At 39.8% G+C, this 24,610-nt stretch overlaps 1 protein-coding gene across 2 annotated transcripts; it reads right to left on the bottom strand.

Annotated features, from left to right (window-relative positions):
- Positions 1-15,143: 15,143 nt before the first annotated feature.
- Positions 15,144-18,955, bottom strand: LOC133302630 (uncharacterized). 2 transcript variants are annotated; one of them, XM_061502437.1, is made up of 3 exons: positions 18,051-18,955; positions 16,921-17,166; positions 15,144-15,390 (listed from the first exon to the last, which is right to left on the bottom strand). In XM_061502437.1, exons 1-3 carry the CDS (start codon positions 18,777-18,779, stop codon positions 15,259-15,261), a joined length of 1,107 nt encoding a protein of 368 aa, XP_061358421.1. In that variant the 5' UTR covers positions 18,780-18,955; the 3' UTR covers positions 15,144-15,258. The 2 variants fall into 2 exon arrangements, with proteins under 2 accessions (XP_061358421.1, XP_061358422.1); XM_061502438.1 differs by having other exon boundaries at positions 15,204-15,367.
- Positions 18,956-24,610: the final 5,655 nt, after the last annotated feature.

Below are 24,610 nucleotides of genomic sequence, written 5' to 3'. Positions count from 1 at the left end.
CAGAGAGAAGAACAAGGAAAAAGGAACGAAAACAACTTGTATATTTCTGAATGAATTGTATCAGTTACAATAGCTGTCCTTTTATTACAAAGACAACAAACTATGAATGTCCTAACCCCTGCCACGTCACATTTACAATAGCTATATTAGTGACTACAATATTAGTCTATTAACCTTCTATTCTTATTCTAATACACTCACTGTAAGTAACCCCAAGGCTTGATGTACAATTAATAGCTACTTACACGTAACAAACTTCCACCATGCATCATTACCCCAAAACACTCATAAGAACCAAGGCTTCATGCTTAAACCACTTAAAGTCTAATAAGGGAAATGGGTTAAATACATTCCACTATTCTGCAAGGTGTAGCCTACAATTGACTAGACAAATTGTACTTTGCATTAAAAGTTCATATATCTAAACGAGCTATGCATGTGCATAAGTATTTTTGTGTTTGAAGGTCTTGTTATATGAGTCTTGCATGAGTTTAGTAAGGATTGCAAAGTAGCTGCCTAAAATTAGAGCTTTGTAATTTGCATATGGCCAAACAAAAGGATGTATCTTTGAGGTGAGAGCTATGATGGTATGAACATTTGTTGTGACATTGCTTACGAATGAAACCAAATTGATTGTTGGCTTTCATTGCTTCATTTTAAAAGAGAGAATGGCAGGGGATTGTTGTTTACATGTAGGTCTTCTAGGGGTAGATATTTGCCTATGGGCCCTTATTAAATGCTTCCTACCCAAATCACCATTGACCATATAACTACTAGCTTCTAAACTTTGTAACAAAAAAAAAAAGTATATTTGTTCTTCTCACATGAGGAAGCAATTAAAGATAAAAACTTATTGAAGCCACTACCATTTAATTATAGACCCAAAAAAATCAATTCAACCCAAAAACGCTTTTGGTGAATGTTATATTAATGATTTTGTAATATATTTCTTTAACACGTCTCCTCACACCAAAGTTTATTGGACTTGAAGGATAGACAATATATAAATCCACTTACATGTGCTAAAAAAACTCCACAATATTTAATGCGGCAAAATCAACTTCCATCGGGGTAAAAATAATAAGTCTTTCACCTAATCTTAATCGTTGGTTGTCGTTAATCTAACAATTATAATTTACTGGATCACATTTAATAATTAATCTTTAATTCCCAATAAATTATAACCGTTGAATTCACAGAAATCGACAATTAGGGGATGTTTGGTATAGGAGAAATTTTTTATTACCAGAGAAAAAAATCTCGGAATATGATGTGAAATTTTTGTGCCAGGGTAAGTTACAAAAATGTGTTAGGTAGGCAAAAATTTTGCTGGGAAAATTGGGTTATGTTTACTGATACTATGTTTGGTTGATGATGAAATATTGATGGGAATGTGTAATAAAATTACGAAATTACCCTAATTTGTTTTAGCACTCCAGTACACAACACTCCATTCAAGCTCTACTCTATATACCCCACTTTCAGGATATTTCTGTGCACAAATAGTAAATAATGTTGCTCCATTAGTTAGATTAAAAAAATACCATAGTTCAAATGACTATTTTTTTTTCCAATCCCTAGTTCAAAACCAAATGCACAAGAACATTAATATACTGGTATTTTGTTTTTTAAGGACATACCAAACATGGTTTATATATTTTATGTAAGAACCTGCACCGTTAATTAAGGAAATTAATAAATAAATGTGAGAAATAGGAAATGATTCCATAATTGATCTTAATAATTATTATGAGGCTTTAATAATTATAACAAGTGATTAAGAATGCTGAAAGTCACTTTTCTGACGAAAAGTGCAGATACCGGTTCTGCTACTCGCTATAAATGCGTACCGATGAAGTATCCCGGAAAATTATAATAAGTGCATGAATATTCCTAGAATATTATATAGGACTTGTAAAACAAGTTTCAAGTTAAAATAATGAGAACTGGTGCCAGAACTGATGCTGGCTATAGAAAAGCGCGTACCAAAAAGGTGCTGCGAAAAATAAAATAAAAATATGATAAATCTTAGAAAAATGAATAGGTTAAGATTCCAAAGTTTGGGATTAAAATGGTAAGCGTAGCTATTAGTGCTAATACAGTGTGTTTAAAAATTAAATGGCTATATATATGCATTTTAGCACAAAACCCTAGGCATGTATGCATTCCTACGTGAAACTTCTGGGGGTGGCTGACCAGAAACACTGTTCTATTTCCTTCTTCACCATTTTGTGACCAAGTTATCACCTTTCTCTTGATTCCTTTTCTCTAAAACCTTGAGTTAGTGTGAGATAGCTTTGTGAGTGGGGAGAAGCCTCCATTTCTGTGTCTTAGCTTCTGTGTGTGAGGTGTTGTGGGGCTGAATTGGTGGTAAGGGTTGTGTGAGCCTTTGTGGTAGCTTTTTGAGGTTCAAGAAGCTTTCTTTGTGAAGAAAGGAACCACCTTGTCTGCCATTTTCGTTTCTTTGCAAGTCTGAACCGTGAGGACTGGGTGGGAAGCTCCAAGGGTGTTCATTTGCTGAGTTTAAGCTTGGGTAAGCTTCATCACCTTTGATCATGAGTTTTAGTGATTAAAAATGGAACCTTGATGCATGTAATGAACCTATGATCATAACCTAACGTTGGGTAATGTTAAACACACCTTAAATCATATGTTTAAGCTTCTGTATGCTGGAAATGAACCACCTTTGTTGGATATCTTCGCGAAAACGCAGAACTGCATTCTGTCGCAAAATATCCGGATATTGATATTCGGATATGGGGTCTTGTGATATTCGGATATGATATCCGGATATGGGATATCCGGATATGCCCCCAACATATATCCGGATATTCTGGGTTTTCGAGAACAGTAACGGTACTGTTCATACAGAACTATGTTTGGGGTTTGTGGACCCTAGATTGATGGAGTTGAGTTTCTGTAGTAATTAATCTAAGTTAGAATCAAGGGATTAAGGGCTTGTGGCTTTGTGAGAAGCCTTAAGACATGGAACGCAAAGGAAAGACGTTGTCTTTATATCGTATGCTTGTAGAGTATAAATATTGATGTTGTTATTGGTCCTAACAGATTGTGATTGTGCTGTGTGTGGACTCTTGGCATTGGATTGTTAGCTTGCAAGGTAAGCTTTCGTGTCCTCGGTTTAGCCATTGTTGGTTCCACCATGTCCCATGGGGGTGTGGTTATATGCATGATGTTGTTTTCATGATATATTGGTTTGTGAAATGTTATTAAGATGTTATATGCGAGTGCCTTTATGATATGCATGTGGTGGTCCACCTATACGGTAAGCCTGAGTATGTGGCACATACAATAGGGTGAGGTTGTGGGTAGGGGTGAAACTGGGCCGGCCCGGCCTACAGGGGCCTACGGCTCGGCCTACGTCAGGCCAGACCTGACCTAGTATATTTCGTAAAATAGGCCGGATTTAGACCTTGAAAAAGCTTGTTTAATAAAAAGGTTGTAGGCCACTTTCACAAGGCCTGGCCTATAAGCCTACAAGCCAGCCTATATTGTACTATTTATTTTAAATAAAATAAAATAGAGTAAGTATGCCTTGAAGAAAAAACAACAGATATAAATTTAATCAATTACAATTATTTATAACTTAATTATATTCGATTATATTTTAATAGAAATCTGACTTTATTTCTTGTATAGGAGGAACCAACATCTCAACATGTTAGATTGTGTATATGAATATATTAAAAGGTTTTTGGGAGAGGTTATACTTACTACAAGCATCATGATGTGTTTGTTAGATTCATGTAGTTATTTTAATTTACATAGTATGGATTTGTTTGTTGGATTTGATGACATATATGTTATTTAGTTTCAGCATTTTTGCTTATAAAAATGACTTAAATGCAGATTGTATGAGTTTTGTTATGATTCGTGATTCTGTTTGGACGTTGAAATTATGATTTTTTGTTTAGCAACAGAAATTGAGTATTTTGTAAAGTTGATTCATGGTTCTGCTTGGAAGTTAAAAATTAACAGGCTAACGAGCTAGGCCAGGCCATTTGTTTTTTTATAACAGGTCAAACCAGGCTAACTGTTAGACTCGTACTAGGCTTGGGCCATGCCAAATTGAAATCTTTTGACGTAGGCTTGGACTTTTCTAGGCAAAGCTTGGCCAACCCAGCCCACTTTCACCCCTAGCTGTGGGTGAGGTGCAAGCGGTGTTCCTTGTACTAACTGTAGGTAATAGACGTATTCCTGCATTTCTCTGGCCAGTAGAATAGTTGTGACACACATGGCATGAATATCTGTTGCACGACATAGTTTTGAAACTTATACTGTTAAATGCTTTTGAACTTATATTGCACATGTAAGTGAGCTTGGGGTGGAAGATCCTTGAGGACCCCTTGCCTTACTGAGATTTCTTGTTTAGAGATCTCACCCTACGTTTGGGGGCGCTTATTTCAGGTTCAGGTAATCAGGGGGTTGATACCTCTAGTGGCAGGAGGCCAGAGCTTAGTTGATTGATGATATCTGCTTATGCTGCTTATGTTGTTTTGCTGTTATACTTGGATGCGGATCCTGTTTACTGCTTTATGATTTTAGCTTCATTTTTGGATTACCATGTTGAGACGTTGTTATTATGTTGCTATTGGGTGAGCATTGGGATTGTCCATGCCACGTTGACTTGGTTATGTCTTAGTCTGGATTCCAGATGTAATAATGTATCAGGATATTGTCCGGACTACGTGTGGTAGGACCGTGACTTAGATACTCACTTATATCGGTATTACGAGGTATTTCAGTTAGATGTCTAATTGCAATTTATATACAGGCAATGTTTTATGAAAATTGATTAAGTAATCAACTTGGCTAAGATTAATGATGTCATAATTGAACAGAAAAATATATTCCGCAATTTTAATTAAGCGAGGCTTAATACGATGACATGCTAACAAACCGGGTGTACACAGGGTGTTACATTTTATGGTATCAGAGCCTGGTTCTAGGGATAAGCGTGTATGTATTGCAATAACTAAGATGTTTGGTTGTGTCTGTCTTGTGTGTTTGCTCCGTTGGGTTTTATTATGATAATGCATTTGTGATCACATTGCGTGGGCCTGATCAACTCATAATTTATGCAACTTGTGCAAAGTCATGGTAAACTCGAGGAGAACCCGCGAGACTGCTGAGGGTCAACCCGACCCGATCCTGACTGCATTAGCTGAGATGCAGGAGGCCGCTAGATTGGCCAACGTGGCAATGATGGATGCTGTTAGGGAAGCGAACCGGAAGGCCACTGAGGATGCTCTCGAGGCGAAACGCTTGGCAAACATGGCCATGATGAGGGTCATGTTGGAGGAGATGAGAGCTGGTCCTGTTGTTGGTCAGTTCCCACCGCCACCACTGCCGCCTCCACCTAGTCTGTAGGACGACAGCCAGAGCCATGTTGAGGGCACTGGTCATGCTACTGGGGTGATGGAACCCTACGTGGGGCCTGCGGAAGACCGTGATGTGATTGACTGCCGGCTTAATGCTTTCCGCAAGCATAAGCCACCTTCCTTTGATGGGTCTTATGATCCTATTGCTGCGGCAAGATGGCTACAGGCGCTGGACATGATCTTCCGGGTCATGCAGTGCTCGGACACATAGAAGTTGATGTTCGCAACCTATATGCTGGAGGGCGATGCCCATGAGTGGTGGACGAACACCTCTCATGCTTTTGAGATGTAGGGTAATGTGATGACATAGCCATTCTTTGAGGACTGTTTCCTGGGTCAGTACTTCCCGTATGATGCTCAGGAGAGGAAGCAAGGGGAATTCGACAGGTTGGTGCAGGGCTCGTTGTTTGTTGACAAGTACCTGGCCAAGTTCAATGAGCTGGTGAAATTTGCACACTTTCGGATGGAGAGGCCTACTCCGATCTTCTTGGCTGCTAAGTTCCGCAGGGGACTTAGTGAGGATATTGCTGGTTACCTTGCTGGTTCTGCTTCTAGAGACTTCAGGACACTGGTGCAGCAGTGTCGGGATATCGATGACTTCTGCAACTCGAGTAAGGCCAAGAGGGCCAAGGTCGCTGAGACGAAGGTAGCTGGTAGTTCCACTTCTTGGCGGGACAGGAAGCTTGGGAATAAAGGTAAGGGAAAGCAGATGGCGGTTCGGCAAGCGCCAAATCAGTTTAAGAGGACTTATGCTCAGGGGAGTGCAGCGAGACCTCCCGCTCCCAGATGTTCGGGATGTGGGAAAACTCATTTTGGGCCGTGTTCTTCAGGCCAGTTGATATGCTTCCAGTGTGGCAATGAGGGCCACTTTTCCAGAGACTGTCCGTCGTCGACGGCGAGAGCTGCAGCTGTGCAGGAAGTTCTATTGCATATGGTTCCCCTTCCACCACCAGCGGCACCTGCAGTGCCACCTGCTACTGGGCGAGTTTACACCCTGGATCGTCAGCAGTCGGACAGAGCTTCGAACCTTGTCAGAGGTACCGTTATCATTGGTGGATCATCAGTTGATGTTTTGTTTGATTCTGGGGCTACACATTCTTTCATCGCTACCCCGATTATTGTGGGGCTTGAGTTGCCTATGTCTGTGCTTTCTCTACCATTGCGGGTGACCACCGCCACCAGAGAAAAGTGTGTGACCTCCACTGTTCACCGCGATGTAGCGTTTCAATGGGATGACCGTGTGTTCTCGGTAGATCTGATAGGATTGCCGATGGCCAACTTGGAGATTATTCTGGGCATGGATTGGTTGTCCAGAAATGTGTGATGACTGATTGTTGTGCCAAGCGTGTGGTGATGTCCCCGTGTGAATCCACAGTCAGTTCCTCGCCCTATATCTCATTGCTGCAGGCTAGGAGAGCCTTGAGAGCAGGGGCATTTGGTCATGTCATGTTGGGAGGTTTGGTTAGTGGGGCACAGGAGGATATCGCTGGCATTACTGTGGTGAGGGAATTCCTCGAGGTGTTTCCTGAGGAGATTCCTGAGTTTCCGCCACAGAGGGAGATAGAGTTCTCCATAGATCTATTGCCTGGTGTGGGGCCTATTTCTTTAGCCCCATATCGGATGTCGCCGCTGGAGTTGGCGGAGCTGAAGAAGCACATTGAGGATCTTTCAGCGAAAGATTTCATCCGACCGAGCGTGTCTCCTTGGGGAGCGCCGATTATCTTTGTGAAGAAGAAAGATGGGACAATGCGATTGTGTACCAACTATAGGCAGCTGAACAAGGTGACAATCAAGAACAAGTATCCCCTTCCGCGTATTGATGACTTGCTGGATCAGCTCAGGGGTGCTTGCGTATATTCGAAGATTGATCTCCGGTCTGTATATCATCAGATTCGGGTGAAGCCGGAGGATGTCCCTAAGACCGCGTTTCGTTCGCTATACGGTCATTTTGAGTATTTGGTGATCCTGTTTGGACTCACCAATGCACCTGCTGTGTTCATGGATTACATGAACAGGATTTTGCAGCCGTACCTGGATCAGTTTGTGATCGTCTTCATTGACGACATTCTGATTTACTCCAAGACTGAGGAGGAGCATGCGGAGCATTTGAGGATTGTTCTGCAAGTGCTGAAGGAGAAAAAGCTTTATGCTAAGCCTTCTAATACGAGTTTTGGCTCAAGTCCGTTAAGTTTCTTGGGCATGTGATTTCTGCTGAGGGAGTCACAGTGGATCCCAACAAGATTGAAGCGATGCTGGATTGGGAGAGGCCCAAGACGGTTACCGAAGTGAGGAGCTTTTTGGGTTTGGCGGGTTACTATCGGTGGTTCATTAAGGGATTATCCACGATGGTTCTTCCATTGACTCGCCTTACTCGGAAGGAGACTCCTTTTGTGTGGACTCACGAGTGTGAGGAATGCTTTCAGGAGTTGAAGAAGAGATTGACCACCGCGCCTGTGTTGATCCTTCATGATTCTGAGGAGCAGTTTGAGCTTTACTGTGATGCTTCTGGAAAGGGGCTGGGCTGTGTTTTGATGCAGAACGGCAGAGTTGTTGCTTATGCTTCGAGGCAGTTGAAGCCTCGTGAGGAGAACTACCCGACTCATGATTTGGAGTTGGCTGCTATTGTGTTTGCTTTCAAGATTTGGAGGCATTATCTGTTCGGTATGCAGTTTGCTGTGTTCAATGACCACAAGAGCTTGAAATATCTGTTTGATCAGAAGGAGCTGAACATGAGACAAAGGAGATGGATGGAGTTTTTTTAGGACTACGACTTTGAGTTGAAGTATCATCCTGGCAAGGCCAATGTGGTAGCTGATGCTCTGAGTCGGAAATCCGTGAGTCTATCCAGTTTGTTGATTGGTGACTTTGGTGTCATTGAGAGATTTCGAGACCTGTCGGTGACTTCCTTGTTTGGGGGTGCACTTCTCGAGATGAAGACTGTGAGAGTCAAGAATGAGCTTATGGAGAAGATCCAATATGCACAAGTGCAGAGAGAGTGCCCAGACTACGTGAAGAACCAATGACTCCCATAACCTCTTGTGTCTTGGAATGAGGATGGACTTCTGTTATTTCAAAAGCAGATCGTGGTTCCTCGAGGTCCTTTGACCGAAGAGGTTATGGCGGAGGCCCATAAGGGCCAGTTCACTGTTCATCCTGGTGCTACAAAGATGTATCAAGACTTGAAGAGGAATTTCTGGTGGCCGGGCATGAAGAAGGACATAGTTGTGTATGTGTCCAAGTGTTTGATTTGCCAGAAGGTGAAGATAGAACACCAGAAGCCGTCTGGTAAGCTTCAACCTCTTGAGATTCCGGAATGGAAATGGGAGAGCATTTCCATGAACTTATTGGTGGGTTTGCCGAAGACTCAGGTTGACTGCAACTCTATCTGGGTCATTGTGGACAGACTGACGAAGTCTGCCCATTTTCTTCCAGTGAAGGTGAGCTTCACTATAGAGCAGTTGGCCAAGCTTTATGTTCGCGAGATCGTGAGGCTTCACGGGGTGCCCGAGAGTATCATTAGTGATAGGGACCCGAAGTTCACATCTCGGTTCTGGGAGGCGCTGCATGAGGCTTTCGGTACGCAGTTGAGATTGAGTACCGCCTATCACCCTCAGACTGACGAACAGACTAAGAGGACCATCCAGACCTTGGAGGACATGTTGAGGGCTTGCACTATGGAGCAGGGTTCAACATGGGATAGGTACCTGCCATTGGTTGAATTTTCTTATAACAACAGTTTTCATGCTAGCCTGGGCAGGGCACCCTACGAGGCGTTGTATGGTAGGAGGTGTCGGACTCCTACCTACTGGTCTGAGGTTGGAGATAAAGAGTTGTTTGGCTTGGCCAACCCAGCCCACTTTCACCCCTAGCTGTGGGTGAGGTGCAAGCGGTGTTCCTTGTACTAACTGAAGGTAATAGACGTATTCCTGCATTTCTCTGGCCAGTAGAATAGTTGTGACACACATGGCATGAATATCTGTTGCACGACATAGTTTTGAAACTTATACTGTTAAATGCTTTTGAACTTATATTGCACATGTAAGTGAGCTTGGGGTGGAAGATCCTTGAGGACCCCTTGCCTTACTGAGATTTCTTGTTTAGAGATCTCACCCTACGTTTGGGGGCGCTTATTTCAGGTTCAGGTAATCAGGGGGTTGATACCTCTAGTGGCAGGAGGCCAGAGCTTAGTTGATTGATGATATCTGCTTATGCTGCTTATGTTGTTTTGCTGTTATACTTGGATGCCGGATCCTGTTTACTGCTTTATGATTTTAGCTTCATTTTTGGATTACCATGTTGAGACGTTGTTGTTATGTTGCTATTGGGTGAGTATGGGGATTGTCCATGCCACGTTGACTTGGTTATGTCTTAGTCTAGATTCCAGATGTAATAATGTATCAGGATATCTTCCGGACTACGTGTGGTGGGACCGTGACTTAGATACTCACTTATATCGGTATTATGAGGTATTTCAGTGAGATGTCTAATTGTAATTTACATACATGCGATGTTTTATGAAAATTGATTAAGTAATCAACTTGGCTAAGATTAATGACGTCATAATTGAACAGAAAAAGATATTCCGCAATTTTAACTAAGCGAGGCTTAATACGATGACATGCTAACAAACCGGGTATACACGGGGTGTTATATTTTACCTACCCACTTTCCCAACATTCCTATCAGAATCTACATAACAAACACCCCCTTAAGATTTGGTGTAAGAGTTATTATTCTTATGCCGGTGTAAGTTGATTGTATCCCATATTTAATTGTTTATTATTAAAATAAATGCGGTAAGGATTGCATAGGACCATTTGATCATGGAGACTCTAGTATCATGTAAGGAACCATTTAAATTTATCTATTTACACAAGAATACTCAACTTGTACCTGCTACAAAAATCATGCCTGAGTTGATTATGTTTTCGAATACAATCTCCTCCCATTCTTTTCATATCATGTTACTCCTCCAAATATATAATGAAGTTGGGAATGTATCTGTTGTAAATGATAGTTTAGAATAGTAGTATAGAAGTCCCACATCATGTATATCTCTTTATATTTTCTTTCTTTTAAGTTATATAATAGACTTTCCGCTGTGTAGTTGAGACACACGGATTACTTATAAATCTCTTTGTTCTTGATATTCAACATGGTATCAGAGCTTCAGTGACCATAGGGTCACGAGTTCGATCCTCACCGCCCCCTACTTGTGGATTAAATAAAAAAAACACAAAAAGGTAAACCAAAAAAATTGGGCCTGTGCAATATCCACACTTCAAGCTCAATAAGCTCTCTTGTGAGGGGGCGTGTTGAGATATATAAAACCATTAATGTAGCCTCACCCAACAGCTTAAGCTTTTGGGTTGAATTGGTTCTTTACATGGTGTCAGAGCCTCGTGTCCCGGGTTCAATTCTCACCCCCCCTCCCTACTTTTTTTCTAGTGGAATTTATTTGTTCGCACAGGTAGGTGGGCCTGTGCATTGTCCACCCTTCAAGCCCAGTGGGCTCTCGTGTGAGGGGGCGTGTTGAGATATATAAAACCATTAATGTAGCCTCATCGAACAGCTTAAGCTGTTGGGTTGAATTGGTTCCTTACATGGTATCTAGAGCCTAACAAGATCCGTATCTTTCTGGTAGACCCACAGCTTAAACTGTCACCGTCGTCAGTTTCCGGCCACCGTCTGCCACCACTATCCTCCTCCGGAAAAGTTTTTCGGCGACCGTTCTGATCAAAAAGTACATCAACGGACTCAGAAGTAGCTGATCTACCCAACACCGCAAGACCCACCGTAATTAGAGGTTGCCAGCACCGTGAACCACCGTTGACCGCCACCACCGATCACTTTTTTGGCACTTTTTTCGGTGAGCCACCCATAGTTGTGATCGTCACAAGGAGGCGGTTATTTCCATCTAAGGCCCGCTCCAAAATTCGCACTGACGCACCCTCACGCGCGTGAAACATACGCGCTACTTCCACCATCAGGATTGCCCTCTTCTTCCTTGTTTAGATCGATCCTTACCTTGTGGTTTTGAGTTCGTTGCAACCCTTCCGAAGCATTTCTCCTCTTTCCATTACTATTCACGACATCTTTGTTTCAGCGAATTGTTCTTGATCCATGGCTGATTCTAGCTCATTTATCCTTCGTCAAGATATTTCTCAGCTCACGATCCCTGGTTCCACTACTACTGTTGTGCATACAGGTAATAGCGTTGCTGGTTTCACTCAAAGTTCATCATTTGGTCATTGGGTTCTTGATTCTGGTGCCTCTGATCATATTTTTGGTAATAAATCTTTGTTTGCTCTCTTTCTACCTCTGGTTATTTGCCTGCTGTCACTATGGCTAATAGTTCCCAGGTTCAGTCTCATGGGATTGGAACAGTACATCTCTTTCCGCCCATTACTATTGATTATGTGCTCTATGTCCCTGGTTCACCCTTTAATCTCCTTTCCATTAGCCGTTTAATACGTTCTCTTGATTGTCTCATTTCTTTTACCCAAAATTGTGTTTTTTTACAGGATCGAAATTCGGGGAGGACAATTGGGGGCAGATTTGAGTCTAATGGCCTTTACTTGCTCTCCAACTCCTCTCATGCTCATTCTGTATTAGATTCTCCACTCACTATTCATGCTCAGTTAGGTCATCCTAGTCTTACAAAGCTCCAGAAGATGGTGCCACGTTTGTCCAAGTTGTCCACTTTGCAATGTGAATCATGTCAATTCGGGAAACATACTCGCAGTTCTTTTCCTGATAGAGTCAATTGTCGTGCCTCCTTTCCTTTTAGTTTGGTTCACTCTGATGTTTGGGGACCCAGTCGTACTGAATCAACTCGAGGTTATAGATATTTTGTTACCTTTATTGACGATTATTCTTGAAACACTTGGTTATTTTTACTAAAAAACCGCTCTGAGTTGTTCTCCATATTTCAGAAGTTTTATGATGAAATTCTTACTCAATTTGGTATTCCTATCCGCACTTTTCGTAGTGATAATGCTCGTCAGTATCTGTCTCAACCATTTCAATCATTCATGGCTTCTCACGGCATTCTTCACCACACATCATGTGCTCACACCCCCCAACAAAACGGGGTTGCTGAAAGAAAAAATCGTCATCTTATTGAAACAGCTCAGACACTTTTAATTCATGAGAATGTTCCTACCAGTTTTTGGGGTGATGTTGTTCTCACCGCATGCTATCTCATTAATCGCATGCATTCCTCTATCCTTGGTAACCAGGTACCGTACACTATCTTGTTTCCTCATCAGCCTTTACATTCCTTACCCCTTCGTATTTTTGGTTCTACTTGTTTTGTCCATGAACTCGGTCCCAATCGTGACAAGTTGTCTGCCAAATCCCACAAATGTGTGTTCCTCGGTTACACTCGGACACAAAAAGGTTATCGGTGTTACTCTCTGAGTCTCCGTCGCTCTTTTGTCTCGGCGGATGTTACTTTCTTTGAGTCTGTGCCATTTTTTGGCTCCACCTCTATTCCTGATGACTCTGTTGATACTCAGTTACCTTTACCCTCTGTTCCAATTGAATATGTTCCGGCACCAGATTCCACACCACCACCGCCTACTGTCACTTCTCCATATGTCCCAGCGCCAGATCCTCCTCTCCAAGGTTATCACCGTCGGTCACATCCACCCATACCCCAAGACATTGATGAGGTTCCTATGGACTCAGATCTGCCATCATCAACTCCTGCGGCTTCGGTCCCGCCCTCCGACATTGACCTACCCATTGCTCTCCGAAAAGGTACTCGTAATATTCGTCCTCCACCCAGGTATTCAGTAAATATGAGTTATCATCGCCTTTCTCCATCACATTTTGCTTGTCTTTCTTCTTTGTCTTCTGTATCTGTTCTTACGACTATAGGTGAGGCATTATCCCATCCCGGATGGCGACAGGCTATGATTGACGAGATGTGTGCACTTCATGGCAGTGGTACTTGGGATCTGGTTCCTCTTCCCTCTTGAAAATCTGTTGTTGGATGTAGATGGATATTTACTGTTAAGGTTGGTCCTGATGGACACGTGGATCGTCTCAAAGCACGTTTGGTGGCTAAGGGATACAATCATATGTTTGGTGAAGATTATGGGGATACATTTTCCCCTGCTGCAAAAATGGCGTCTGTTCGCCTCTTTATTACTATGGCTGCTATCCGTCACTGGCCCCTTTATCAATTGGATGTCAAAAATGCTTTCCTTAATGGTGATCTTGCTGAAGAAGTTTATATGGAGAAACCTCCTGGATTTGTTGCTCAGGTGGAGTCCAGTCTAGTTTGTCGACTCCGCAAATCTTTGTATGGTCTCAAACAATCTTCACGAGCTTGGTTTGAGAGGTTTAACACCATTGTCCAGCAGTTTGGTATGACTCGGAGTGCAGCTGATCACTCAGTCTTTTATCGCCACTCAGACTCTGGATCCATTTATTTGGTGGTATATGTTGATGACATTGTCATTACAGGTGATGACCATCAAGGCATTACTCAGTTAAAAAAACATCTCAATCATCATTTTCAAACAAAGGATCTCAGAAGACTATGATATTTCTTGGGAATTGAAGTGGCTCAATCTAAGGATGGTATTGTGATATCCCAGAGGAAATATGTTATGGACATTCTAGAGGAGACAACTTTGTTGAATGCTAAGCCCGTCGATACCCCCATGGATCCAAATGTCAAGCTTATGCCAAATCAGGGGGAGCTATTTTCAGATCCAGAAAGGTATAGAAGATTGGTTGGGAAGTTGAACTATCTTACAGTTACTCGACCAGACATCTCATTTGCAGTCAGTGTAGTAAGTCAGTTCTTGAATTCTCCTTGTGAAGATCATTGGAATGCAGTGATCCGCATCCTCAAGTACATCAAGAATGCTCCAGGTAAAGGTCTCCTCTATAAAAACAAAGGTCATACCAAAGTTGAGGGATACTCAGATGCTGATTGGGCAGGTTCCCCTAGTGATAGAAGATCCACATCTGGATATTGTGTATTCCTTGGAGGTAACTTGATTTCTTGGAAAAGCAAGAAACAAAGTGTAGTTGTCAGATCAAGTGCTGAAGCAGAATATCGCTCCATGGCTACAACCACATGTGAACTTATCTGGTTAAAACAACTATTGAAGGAACTCAAATTTGGAGACATTGGCATAGCATCTCTCATTTGCGATAATCAAACTGCTTTACATATTGCTTCCAATCCAGTGTTTCAGAAAGGACCAAGCACATTGAGATAGACTGTCATTTTTGTTAGGGAAAAAGTCCTCTCTGGAGATATAGTCACTATTTTTGTTAACTCAACTGATCAATTAGCTGATGTTTTCACTAAGTCTTTGAGAGGGCCTAGGACAGATCACTTATGTAACAAGCTTGGTGCATATGATCTATATGCTCCAGCTTGAGGGGGAGTGTTGTAAATGATAGTTTAGAATAGTAGTATAGAAGTCCCACATCATGTATATCTCTTTATATTTTCTTTCTTTTAAGTTATATAATAGACTCCCCGCTGTGTAGTTGAGACACACGGATTACTTATAAATTTCTTTGTTCTTGATATTCAACAGTATCACCTTCCCAATTGTTTTCCCATTTTATGTTGGGGTTTAGACCCAGGAAAAATGTATGGAGAAGGCTCGTTAACTCCTGTGTTTCATTTCATTGTTCAACTAACTATTAGTAACAGTATGTTCAATAGTTGGCTGAGAAAACTAAAAAGAATCTAGGAGCCAAAGTGGAAAACATTATAGTTATACCTTTTGATACATTTTTGCTGAATCTGTGATCCAATATCATGGAGAGTAATTCCCACAAAAAGTTAAAATAAAATAAACATGTATTCTGTAAGTCATATTGCTTATTGATGGAATCCTATTACAAATCTTTGAATACCAGCAAAATCAGCAAGTATTTCAAAATTGCAGAAGCTTCCACTTCTATGATTTTCCATGTAATCAACTAAAGCCCTGCACTGTTGTTCACCATTTGTCTGTTAAAGTTATGAAAGAAGCAATCAGAAGCAGCATATAATGAATGTGATACAGTATGCAATAGCATCATGAAAGCTTAAGTTGAAAAATAAAACATTTTCCACTTTCTGGGCTACTTGTAAGGTTATAGGGTTGATTGTAATGTACAAATGTTCTTTAATAGATATCATTAAAAATTCATCCCATCTAGTTGATTATTATTCCTTCAATTTGCCCTAAAACCCATCAAACCCAAAACACTAAATCCCACAGTTACTGTTCACAATCACAACACCTAAACAACAACAATCTAACCTTAAAACCGCATACTATTGCTTGCAATTCCTCTTTATCATCAACCATTCAATCCACCTGTTTCTAACCCTAGATTCTGACTCATTAAACCCTTGCATTGTCTTATTTGCAATAGTCCAACATTTTGAATTTCATCTAGCAGGGCCCATATATCTAAAAAATTTAGGGAAAATTAAATACATAAATATCAATAAATAAATAAATAAAATTGATGGGAAAGATCAATCAATATCAGAGGAAAGCCTATAAATCTAACTCCATAAATCAATCGCAGGAAAAAGAAATCACATCGGAACCCACAAAGCAACCGCAACATTGTGGTCTTTGTTTAAAATTAAAAAAATTTCAGAACTGCAAGCTTTAAAAAATTTCATGACCATATCAACTTCAACCTGCATAACAGTAGCTACAACGCCCATAATCTTTGTAACCACGACCGCAATCTAAAATCATATTGATTATAAACCGTTGAAGAGACAGAGTATTATAAAAGTATAAAAAAATTATCATCATAAACTTCATCATTGTCCATACATAATATTGGTTCACCACTTTAAGGCTACATAGACAAACATGGAATCACCAACATAGCTATCTGGCTTCAAATCCATTAAACATTGACATGTTTTGTGTCCCATGATAACATAAATAAATTCTAATGAGTAATCATTTGTATCCCAAGCTAAAATGAAACCTTGGACATCACAGAACCTTTTCTAATTATATTGCTTATATTGTCAAAGAGAATCTATAATTTTGCAACATCTGCATCTGACAGCCTATGTTTATTTTTTTGCAAGAATCTATATATATAACAGCCTATGTTTTTTTGCTATCATGGGGCTTCTCCAGTAAGACATAAAGATACACAATTTACATTGTCTTTAAGTAAGTTTCAAGTTGAATGATTAAGGAACAGTCCTTTTTGTAGAGAGATTTTAGTCATAAGTAATTCTCTAAATAACAAGTCATTGTTTGCTGAACAATTTTTGCCTGAATAGTATCATCTAACCAGAAATCACGTAAATTTCTCAATATATATATAAAAGTCCGCCTTCTTTTACTGAGATGGGATCAAGAAGCGGCATTTATGATTTTATGGAAAGTGGTCGAGGATATTACTCTTTCATACAGTACCTTATTACTCTTTGATTATATTTCATGAGTAAGCAGAAGCACAATAAGAAACATAAAAGAAATTTGGTGCAAATTTCTAGGAAATAAAAGACCCATACCTCAAAGGCAAAAAATCCACCAGGCTTCAAGATTAGAGCAGCTCCATCACAAAGACGGAGAAGAGCATCCATGCCATCAATACCTCCATCTAATGCAACTCTAGGTTCATGTCTACCAACTTCAGCTTGTAGACCAGAGATTTCTTTACTTGGTATATAAGGTGGGTTGCTTACAAGACCTGCAAGTTTTCCTTCCATATCCTTCAATGGTTCAAACCAAGATCCTTCCCTTAATTCAACTTTGTCCTGTAGATGACAAAAAAGTGGCTCATATGATGACCAGAAATAACATAAGTGGAAGCAGCAACATATATTAAGAAAATACATAAGGGGACAGGGTGAGAACTGAGAAATGATGCAAGGCAATTATACGAAAATCAACAATTTTAAATTCATTTTTTCTTTCTGTTTTTCTTTTTTGGTAGATAATCTAGAGGTATCACAACTCAACATCGGAATACGGCTCTAAGGCTAGCAGACCATTGTCACCCGAGAAAGGGTGAGACTAATTTCCCTTCAAGGGGAAGACGATTTCCCTCTGACCTCCAAAGAATTTCAAGAATTTGCTTTGACCAGGGTTTGAACCATGACCAAAGCAAACCCTTGGGCCCTCAACTTGCCAACTGAGCTACCCTTAGGGGTTTCTTTCTATTTTTTAAGTTAATATACTTCTCTTCTCACACAGATACATATAATATCTATTTCAACAAAAGGATGTGTTTACATCCTCTAAAACATTTTAAACCATTAATGTGTCCTCACCTAAAACAATTAAAACAGTGATTTTCAGCTTTGAATTAAAAAAACCAAACAAAAAAAAAACACACACACACACACGGCGAGCTGCATGCAAGACACATGGTAGGTGGGAATTTGTCTTTCCAATTTCAGCATGTTCATAAGGAATCAATGGAGGAAGTGAAAACCATGATGTCCCACTAGACCCCAGTATTTGACCTGCTCAAAATGTGGTGTGTTCGACTCCTGTGAGGGTCACAACTCCTAGAAAAGGTAGAGAGACTGAAACCCAAAACCGAATTAGTTCGACTTATTAAGGCTTCAAACAATTGTATCTACCAAAAAAAAAAAAGTTTTTTAAAACATAGAGTTTGAAAGCATGAATCTCTAACCTGTAAGCAATACCTCTGCACATTGTAAGCTGCAACAGAAACTGCCACAGGGCTTAAATCTGTGGCAATAACCCTCCCCTCACTTCCTAAAATCCTACCAATGCCTATAGCAAGGGCACCACTCCCAGTCCCCAAATCAGCCCACACCCCACTTTTCAAATCCTCATTCTTTGAAACCACATCAGACACCAAATCAACAACAAGTTCTGTCTCAGGTCTGGGAATCAAGACCCCTTCTTGAACACTCAACACCAAATCCCTCCAATGCTCACATCCAACTATATATTGAAAAGGTCTCCTCTCTTGGATCCTCTGCTTCCATAAACAGTAGAGCTCATCTATATCAACCCTCATTCTCACCCTCTCATCATTACTCTCCACACTCAACTGTGAAAACACTGAGTGGTCGTCTTCAACAGCATCCTCAATGAGCCACGTAAGCTCCCTGCACAAAATGCTTGAGTCTGGCCCATTATCTGACTGCACAAAAGATGACCCAATTGAAGAAGCAACACTTTTGGCCCATTCATGCCACTTTTTGAGGTCACATGATTTTGTTGAATAGATGGGTGACCTTAGAAAAAGGGGAACTTGGGGTTTCAGAGAAGTGGGTGGAGAAGATGATAGTACTAAAGAACAAACGGGTCTACACAGACTGCTAAATGTAGAAGAATCGAGGTGTATTTGGAACCTATAAGAAGGATATACCCTGATTAAGCTTAGCTTCATTTCAAGGAATTTGAAAATGCAGAATCAATTATCAACTTCAATACATGCATAATTCAACAAAGAAAGAAACTAAGAGTTACTCAAAAACTCAATTCTAGAGTTACCCATCATCTTCTTCGTTTGAAATTGAACCCCAAGACTTCAAATTACTCCTAAAACACGGATTTTGAAGTTGATTTTCCACTCCGTTGGGGAAAAGGATAATATATTCAGAAAAAGGCTCAGAAAATGACTGTGAAGGGGAAAGTCTTATTTGAAAAATATTTTAGGGATAAAAACAATTAAAAATGGTATAAATTCATCAAAATTTTCATTAAAATGGTTAAAAAAAAACAGCATTTTCTGCATTCTTAAGGGAGAATTTGTACCTAGAAACAATTTATGTAATTCTATTATTCTGTGTTGGAAAAGATTAGTCCCACGTAAAGGTTGTAGGAAGAAACCATTGGAATTGTTAATGATATAGTACTATATATATATATATATATATATATATATATATATATATATATTTTATTTTTCTGGTAAACTAGTACAAGTATATTTTTAACATGACTAATGTAATCATATACTTGTTTAATAATAATTTAAATGTCTTTAGTAATATCATGATTCATGACTAACTAAAAATTATTGAAGGGATACATCCAAAACCAATTTTTTTTTTCATATAATTAAGTTTATGAAAAAATAAAAGAAATGAGTGCACCCTCACCTTCTGAAGAAAAAAAAAAGAAAAGAAAAGAAAAAGCTGCAAAATCTGTGTCCTTTAATTTAAGGAGGATACCGTTGTACCCAAAAAAAAGGAGGATACCTTCCTTAATATTTAGGCAAGTGCCTTATTTAATTAAAAAATGATATGTATAATAAATTATTTTTTATAAATATTTATATTATTTAATTTATTTGATCTTAATCTTAATATCATCAAATAAACAATTTAAGAAATAATTATAATGTGAATTATTAATGCAAACAACGAATGAATAAATTTATTGTGAGTTTAATACTTCTCATATTGTAAGAGATAAATTTATTTCCTACATACATTTTTATGTGTGTTGGACCCATGTGGGCACATACCAGAAGAAGAGAGAAAGAAAAAAAAATGGATCACACACATTTTTATGGGCTATTTGCCCTTTAATTAATTAAAATTTACAACTTCACTCCCATTTTAAAAACTATTTAAAAGATTTGACATTTCGTTAAACATAACACTAATCTGTCCTCGTTGACCAAAAACTATACTCGAGTATAAGACAATATTGTCCTGGTTGAAGTTGTTCATCATTTCTTGAATTATTTACTCGAATATCACCATTGATACTCGAGTATCACAATACATACCTGAGTATCCACCCTAGATACTTGAGTATATGTCGGCCAAAAACCCTTAAATGAGTGGGTTTGGGCCTCATTTGTCACTTACTCGTTTTCTACTCCAAAATCTCCCTCGTTTTTCATCTCTATTTCAAGCCATCAAGTTTGTATCCAAAGCTTATATCTTGTGAAATTTTTGTCATTACACTTACATATTCAAAAAATATTTCAAAAATCTGAATCCAAGCCAAACCCTAGATCCAATTTCATGTTCAGAGATGAACTCAAGTTCAAACACTTATCCTACAGTTAGCTACCACAATGGGAGATAATTTGAAGGTCCCAATGGTGTCTGATTTGAAGGAAAGAAGAAAACAAAAATGAAACAGAGCACTACATACAATGAATTGAAGGGGAGAATTCACCAAAAATTTGGGTTACAAGACCGCCAATGTATTCATCGTTTGATAGCCAGGTTACAAACTCTAGTTGATAAGGATACAATATGCTACATTGGTGACGATATCAATGATGATGAAGGTGTTGAGTTTGTTACGGATTCATTTGATGACCAAAAAGTACAAGAATATATTGAGATATATGTTGAAGTTGATTCTGCTTAGTGTTCATCTTTACCCACGCATACAAGCACTCCACAGTATTTTGGTTAAGAAGACATTGTTGTCGGTTTATCTGCACATGTGCAAGTGTTAATTCAGATAACATTGGGGGAGGGAGAGGAGGATGTGGGCAACAATAAGGAGGGAGAACCTGATAGTGTTATTCCACCAGGTGACACATCAGATACTGACGTGGAGGGTGATTTATGATGCTGACATGAATGCAGTAAGCCTGAGTTCCCCAGCTATGTCACCATTTCATGTTGACCCAGTTAGTAGTGGTAAGTTATTAAATTACGATTTTAATTGAACATTTCATATTTGTGTTGTTATTGCTTCTGACAAAAAAATCATGCTTTAAATGTAAGGCCTGAGATTGAGCCATTTTGAAATGAAATCCAGCATTATTCCTTCATTAATTAGGTGTATCCTAATGACGAGATGAAGATGTTGTATGGTAACGATGACTTGCATGATACCTGGAAATTAAGGGATCCTTTATATGTGCAACAGGAGTTTGGTTCCAAATATGAAATGCAATATACCATGAAATTATTTTGTATGAAAGGGAATTATACAACCATAGCTGAAAAAAGTGATGAGCATAGATTTGTGATGAAGTGCTGGAACCATGGTGACAGTTGTCCCTGGTATATGAGGGCAATCATGCCCAAGAATGGAAACAAATGGTTGGTCCACAAGTGGGGTAGGGATCACACCTGCCTGAACTAGGCTCATGCCCGGGTCATAGACAACTTGATTCACAGGTTATATGTGCAGTCATTATGAGTGTATTTTGTATTAAACGCATTTAAATATCTTTTTGTTTATGTTATTAATTTAGTAAAAAAAATTATTGCTTTGTTTTGATAGGTATGTTAAAGGAAGATCTAGTTGTGAAGCCAGTTCTGATTCAAGAGAGGATACAACAGCTGTATGGCTACAACATATCCTACTAGGAAAAAATAAAGGACCTTTTTGTCTGGGACAGATTGTATGCATTCTTGGCTAATTGGCTGACATACATGACGTAGTGTGCAGTGGGTTCTGTCTTCCAACTTGATACCGATCAGCATTTTATCCATCATTGGCTTGTCAGTGATAAGGCCGTCTCTCATAGAGTTTTTTGGATATTTCACCAATGTATTGAGGCCTTTAAATTCTGTAAGCTGCTACTTCAAATTGAAGGTACTCATCTGTATGAAAAATACAAAGGAACCCTTTTGATTGCGACATCACAAGATGGAGATGGATATATGCTGCCAATTGCCTTTGTTATCATTCGTCTAGGTGAAAAGTTGGAGGAATGGTCATGATTTATTATCCTTCTATGTTTTCATGTGACACAGAGGCAAGGTAGACTAGTATAGGTTACCCGAGTATTCCAGTTGGAAATGGACGTGCTACTTCTGTTTCACGAATTTTTTGGCTCCGAAGAAATTTGTAACACCATGTACTCGTACAATATGACTTGGGGAGGGGGTTTGTAGCGTGTGCACGGACAGTTCGGAGTACGTAATGGTACCAAATGCCAAAACGAAAAACTTGGTTTCAACATACCAAGTTGTAATTTAAGGTTAACAATAACCAAAACATGACTCAATTGGCATATACTCATACAACCAGAATTAGGGAAGGTATTCTGTTTGGGCATAGGGTTACGAATAGTCCAGTGTGCGCAATGGCAACAAATGTAGAATCAGACAACTTGGTTTCAATATACCAAGTTGTCATTTTTGACATAGTCTAACGCATTTGGACTTAGGGATGAGATTTGTGCATGTAAAATTAGTCAGATGTCATTCAGATCAAACATATAGCGGCAAAATAACGATATTTATGCTAAAATGTAAACATAAAGCCATTACACATAAACAAACAACAATATTCGTTAAATAAACTTCCTCCAATCAAAATCACCTTAAGACCCTAAGTACATCAAACAAAACCTTAAGTACATAAAAAAACCCTAAGTACATCAGGAAAAACCTTAATACATAGTATCTGATTTTGTCGCCTCATCGTCGTTGTCCCCCTCCTCCTCAAAAGTAGACTCAGCAGTAGCAGCAGGCTCCTCCATACCCTGTTTGTGCGCTGACTCCAAGCGTCCCACTCTGGATTCCATCCGAGTCCGCCACTTGCCTCGGTCTTGTCTAAATCCCCTAAGTCATGCACCAAGGTCTCGACGCTCCATGTCAACCTGTGCATGGATGACATGATATGATCAATCATCCATCCACCCTCAAGAGCTAGAGGATCTAGTGGCGATGAAGACATGCACCAGTAAATGGCTCATCCCGTTAGGAGCAGGAACATCAATGTCATCGCCTACAAGTGAACCAACAATATTAAATGTTAACATTAATATTAATAGATTAAATGTACAAATTAAATATAATGTGTCATCATCATCATCACCTGCAAGTGCATCCTCAATCTCAACATTATAGTGGGGGGAACTCAGGTGGCACAGGTGCAGCCTTATACACTCACACACCAGAATGTAACTGCTTAATCCAACATTATTTGAATAGACGCTCCCCAAACTTGGCATTCCAACCTATGTGGATCCTCAATGTCTTTGTATACATAGGCACACCAAACCTATGCAATATCTTCTGCACCAGGTATGCATAAGGGAGCTCATCCTTTCTAGACTTTGCAGCCTTATACATCAGAATGCATATATAATGCCTCTAGTTCACCCTAATTTGGTGAAAGATGGCCCATAAAATCACAAAATCACCCTCCAGCACCTAAGAGTGATTATACGGGAACTGAAAAATAATATGTGCGCAGATATAATATAGTATATGGGCAAGCACAGATAGGTTGCCCAAAGGATACTGAGCAAACTAGCCAAGCTCTGGATCAGCTCTCTGGGTCTCCTCAATAATCGTCTCCTGAGCGTAATTCTGAAAAACATAATGGGAGTCTCCGTTATATTAGACTGCGTTTGCATCAGCACTAAAGTCATAGCCCAGGAGCTCCATCCAGATAGGGGCAATCATCACAAAATTAATACCGCAGATGCGGGAAGTCAGCTCGCCCTGGTAGTAGTGGAGGTTCTGGTAGAACGCCCTCGCCACAACCTCCGAATAGGGGCACTCTATCTCAGCAAAGACTAGGAGATGTGTACACTCCAACAATGTCACAATCTTGAACCTCTCCATGTTGAAGAACGCCGAATCCAGTGATTTTGGCTCACATATGTTGCTGCTCATGAAGGATTTCACGAACCGATTGTGTGTTGCGACGTTATCCTTAAAAAAATACCCAAATTGTATGTCAGGAGCCTCCTCAAGAGTTGGCTCAGGCTAAAAGGATGAGGACCTGTCATGGTGACGCTCAAACTTTCCTAACCGAGGTCTCTATTCAAAGTGGAGGAGTTTTTCCTTCAACCTCTTTGCCGGGGTATTATCTCTACTTTCTTGAGCTATGAAGTTTTAATAAAATCCATGTATTCTTGTCGATTCGAGTTTCAGATTTATTTTTTCTTATTTCACTCTTTCTTTTGTGCCGGACTCCATGAGTCGGGTATCAAGTATGATATTCCAATGTTCCTTCCTCAACCTTTTTGGCCAAGGTACGTAGCTCGGACTAGTTGACCCGTCTTTTTGACCGTTTTACCGAGATCTTAATTTATAAGGATTGTTGTTTCCCTCCTTCAATTTTGATTGTTGTGTTGCTACACTTGCCCCCCGAGTCCGGTAGTCAGGTAATATGGATTGTCTGACTGTATTGCTTTTTATTTTAATCCAATTTCTGAAATTGGTCTTCATCTGGTATTTTGGGCGAGTATCTGTATGTCGAAATACCGACTATGCTTTTGTAATTTTCCTTTTTTGCTGATTCGGAGATCTTTGAGCCTTTTTTTAACTGATATTG

The sequence above is a fragment of the Gastrolobium bilobum genome, unplaced genomic scaffold, assembly GCF_033153095.1.
Source record: "Gastrolobium bilobum isolate Gb01-03AN ecotype WA unplaced genomic scaffold, APGP_CSIRO_Gbil_v1 utg16462, whole genome shotgun sequence".
Taxonomy (NCBI): domain Eukaryota; kingdom Viridiplantae; phylum Streptophyta; class Magnoliopsida; order Fabales; family Fabaceae; genus Gastrolobium; species Gastrolobium bilobum.
This window is presented reverse-complemented; position numbering and strand designations above follow the sequence as displayed.

What these genes read in the sequence shown, in the direction of transcription:
- LOC133302630 (XM_061502437.1), bottom strand. Translation starts at nt 18,779, where the DNA reads ATGAAGCTAAGCTTAATCAGGGTATATCCTTCTTATAGGTTCCAAATA. An exon ending in TGCAGAGGTATTGCTTACAG is followed by an intron (nt 17,167 to 18,050) that starts GTTAGAGATTCA and finishes TGTCATCTACAG; the next exon opens with GACAAAGTTGAATTAAGGGA. An exon ending in GTGGATTTTTTGCCTTTGAG is followed by an intron (nt 15,391 to 16,920) that starts GTATGGGTCTTT and finishes TAACTTTAACAG; the next exon opens with ACAAATGGTGAACAACAGTG.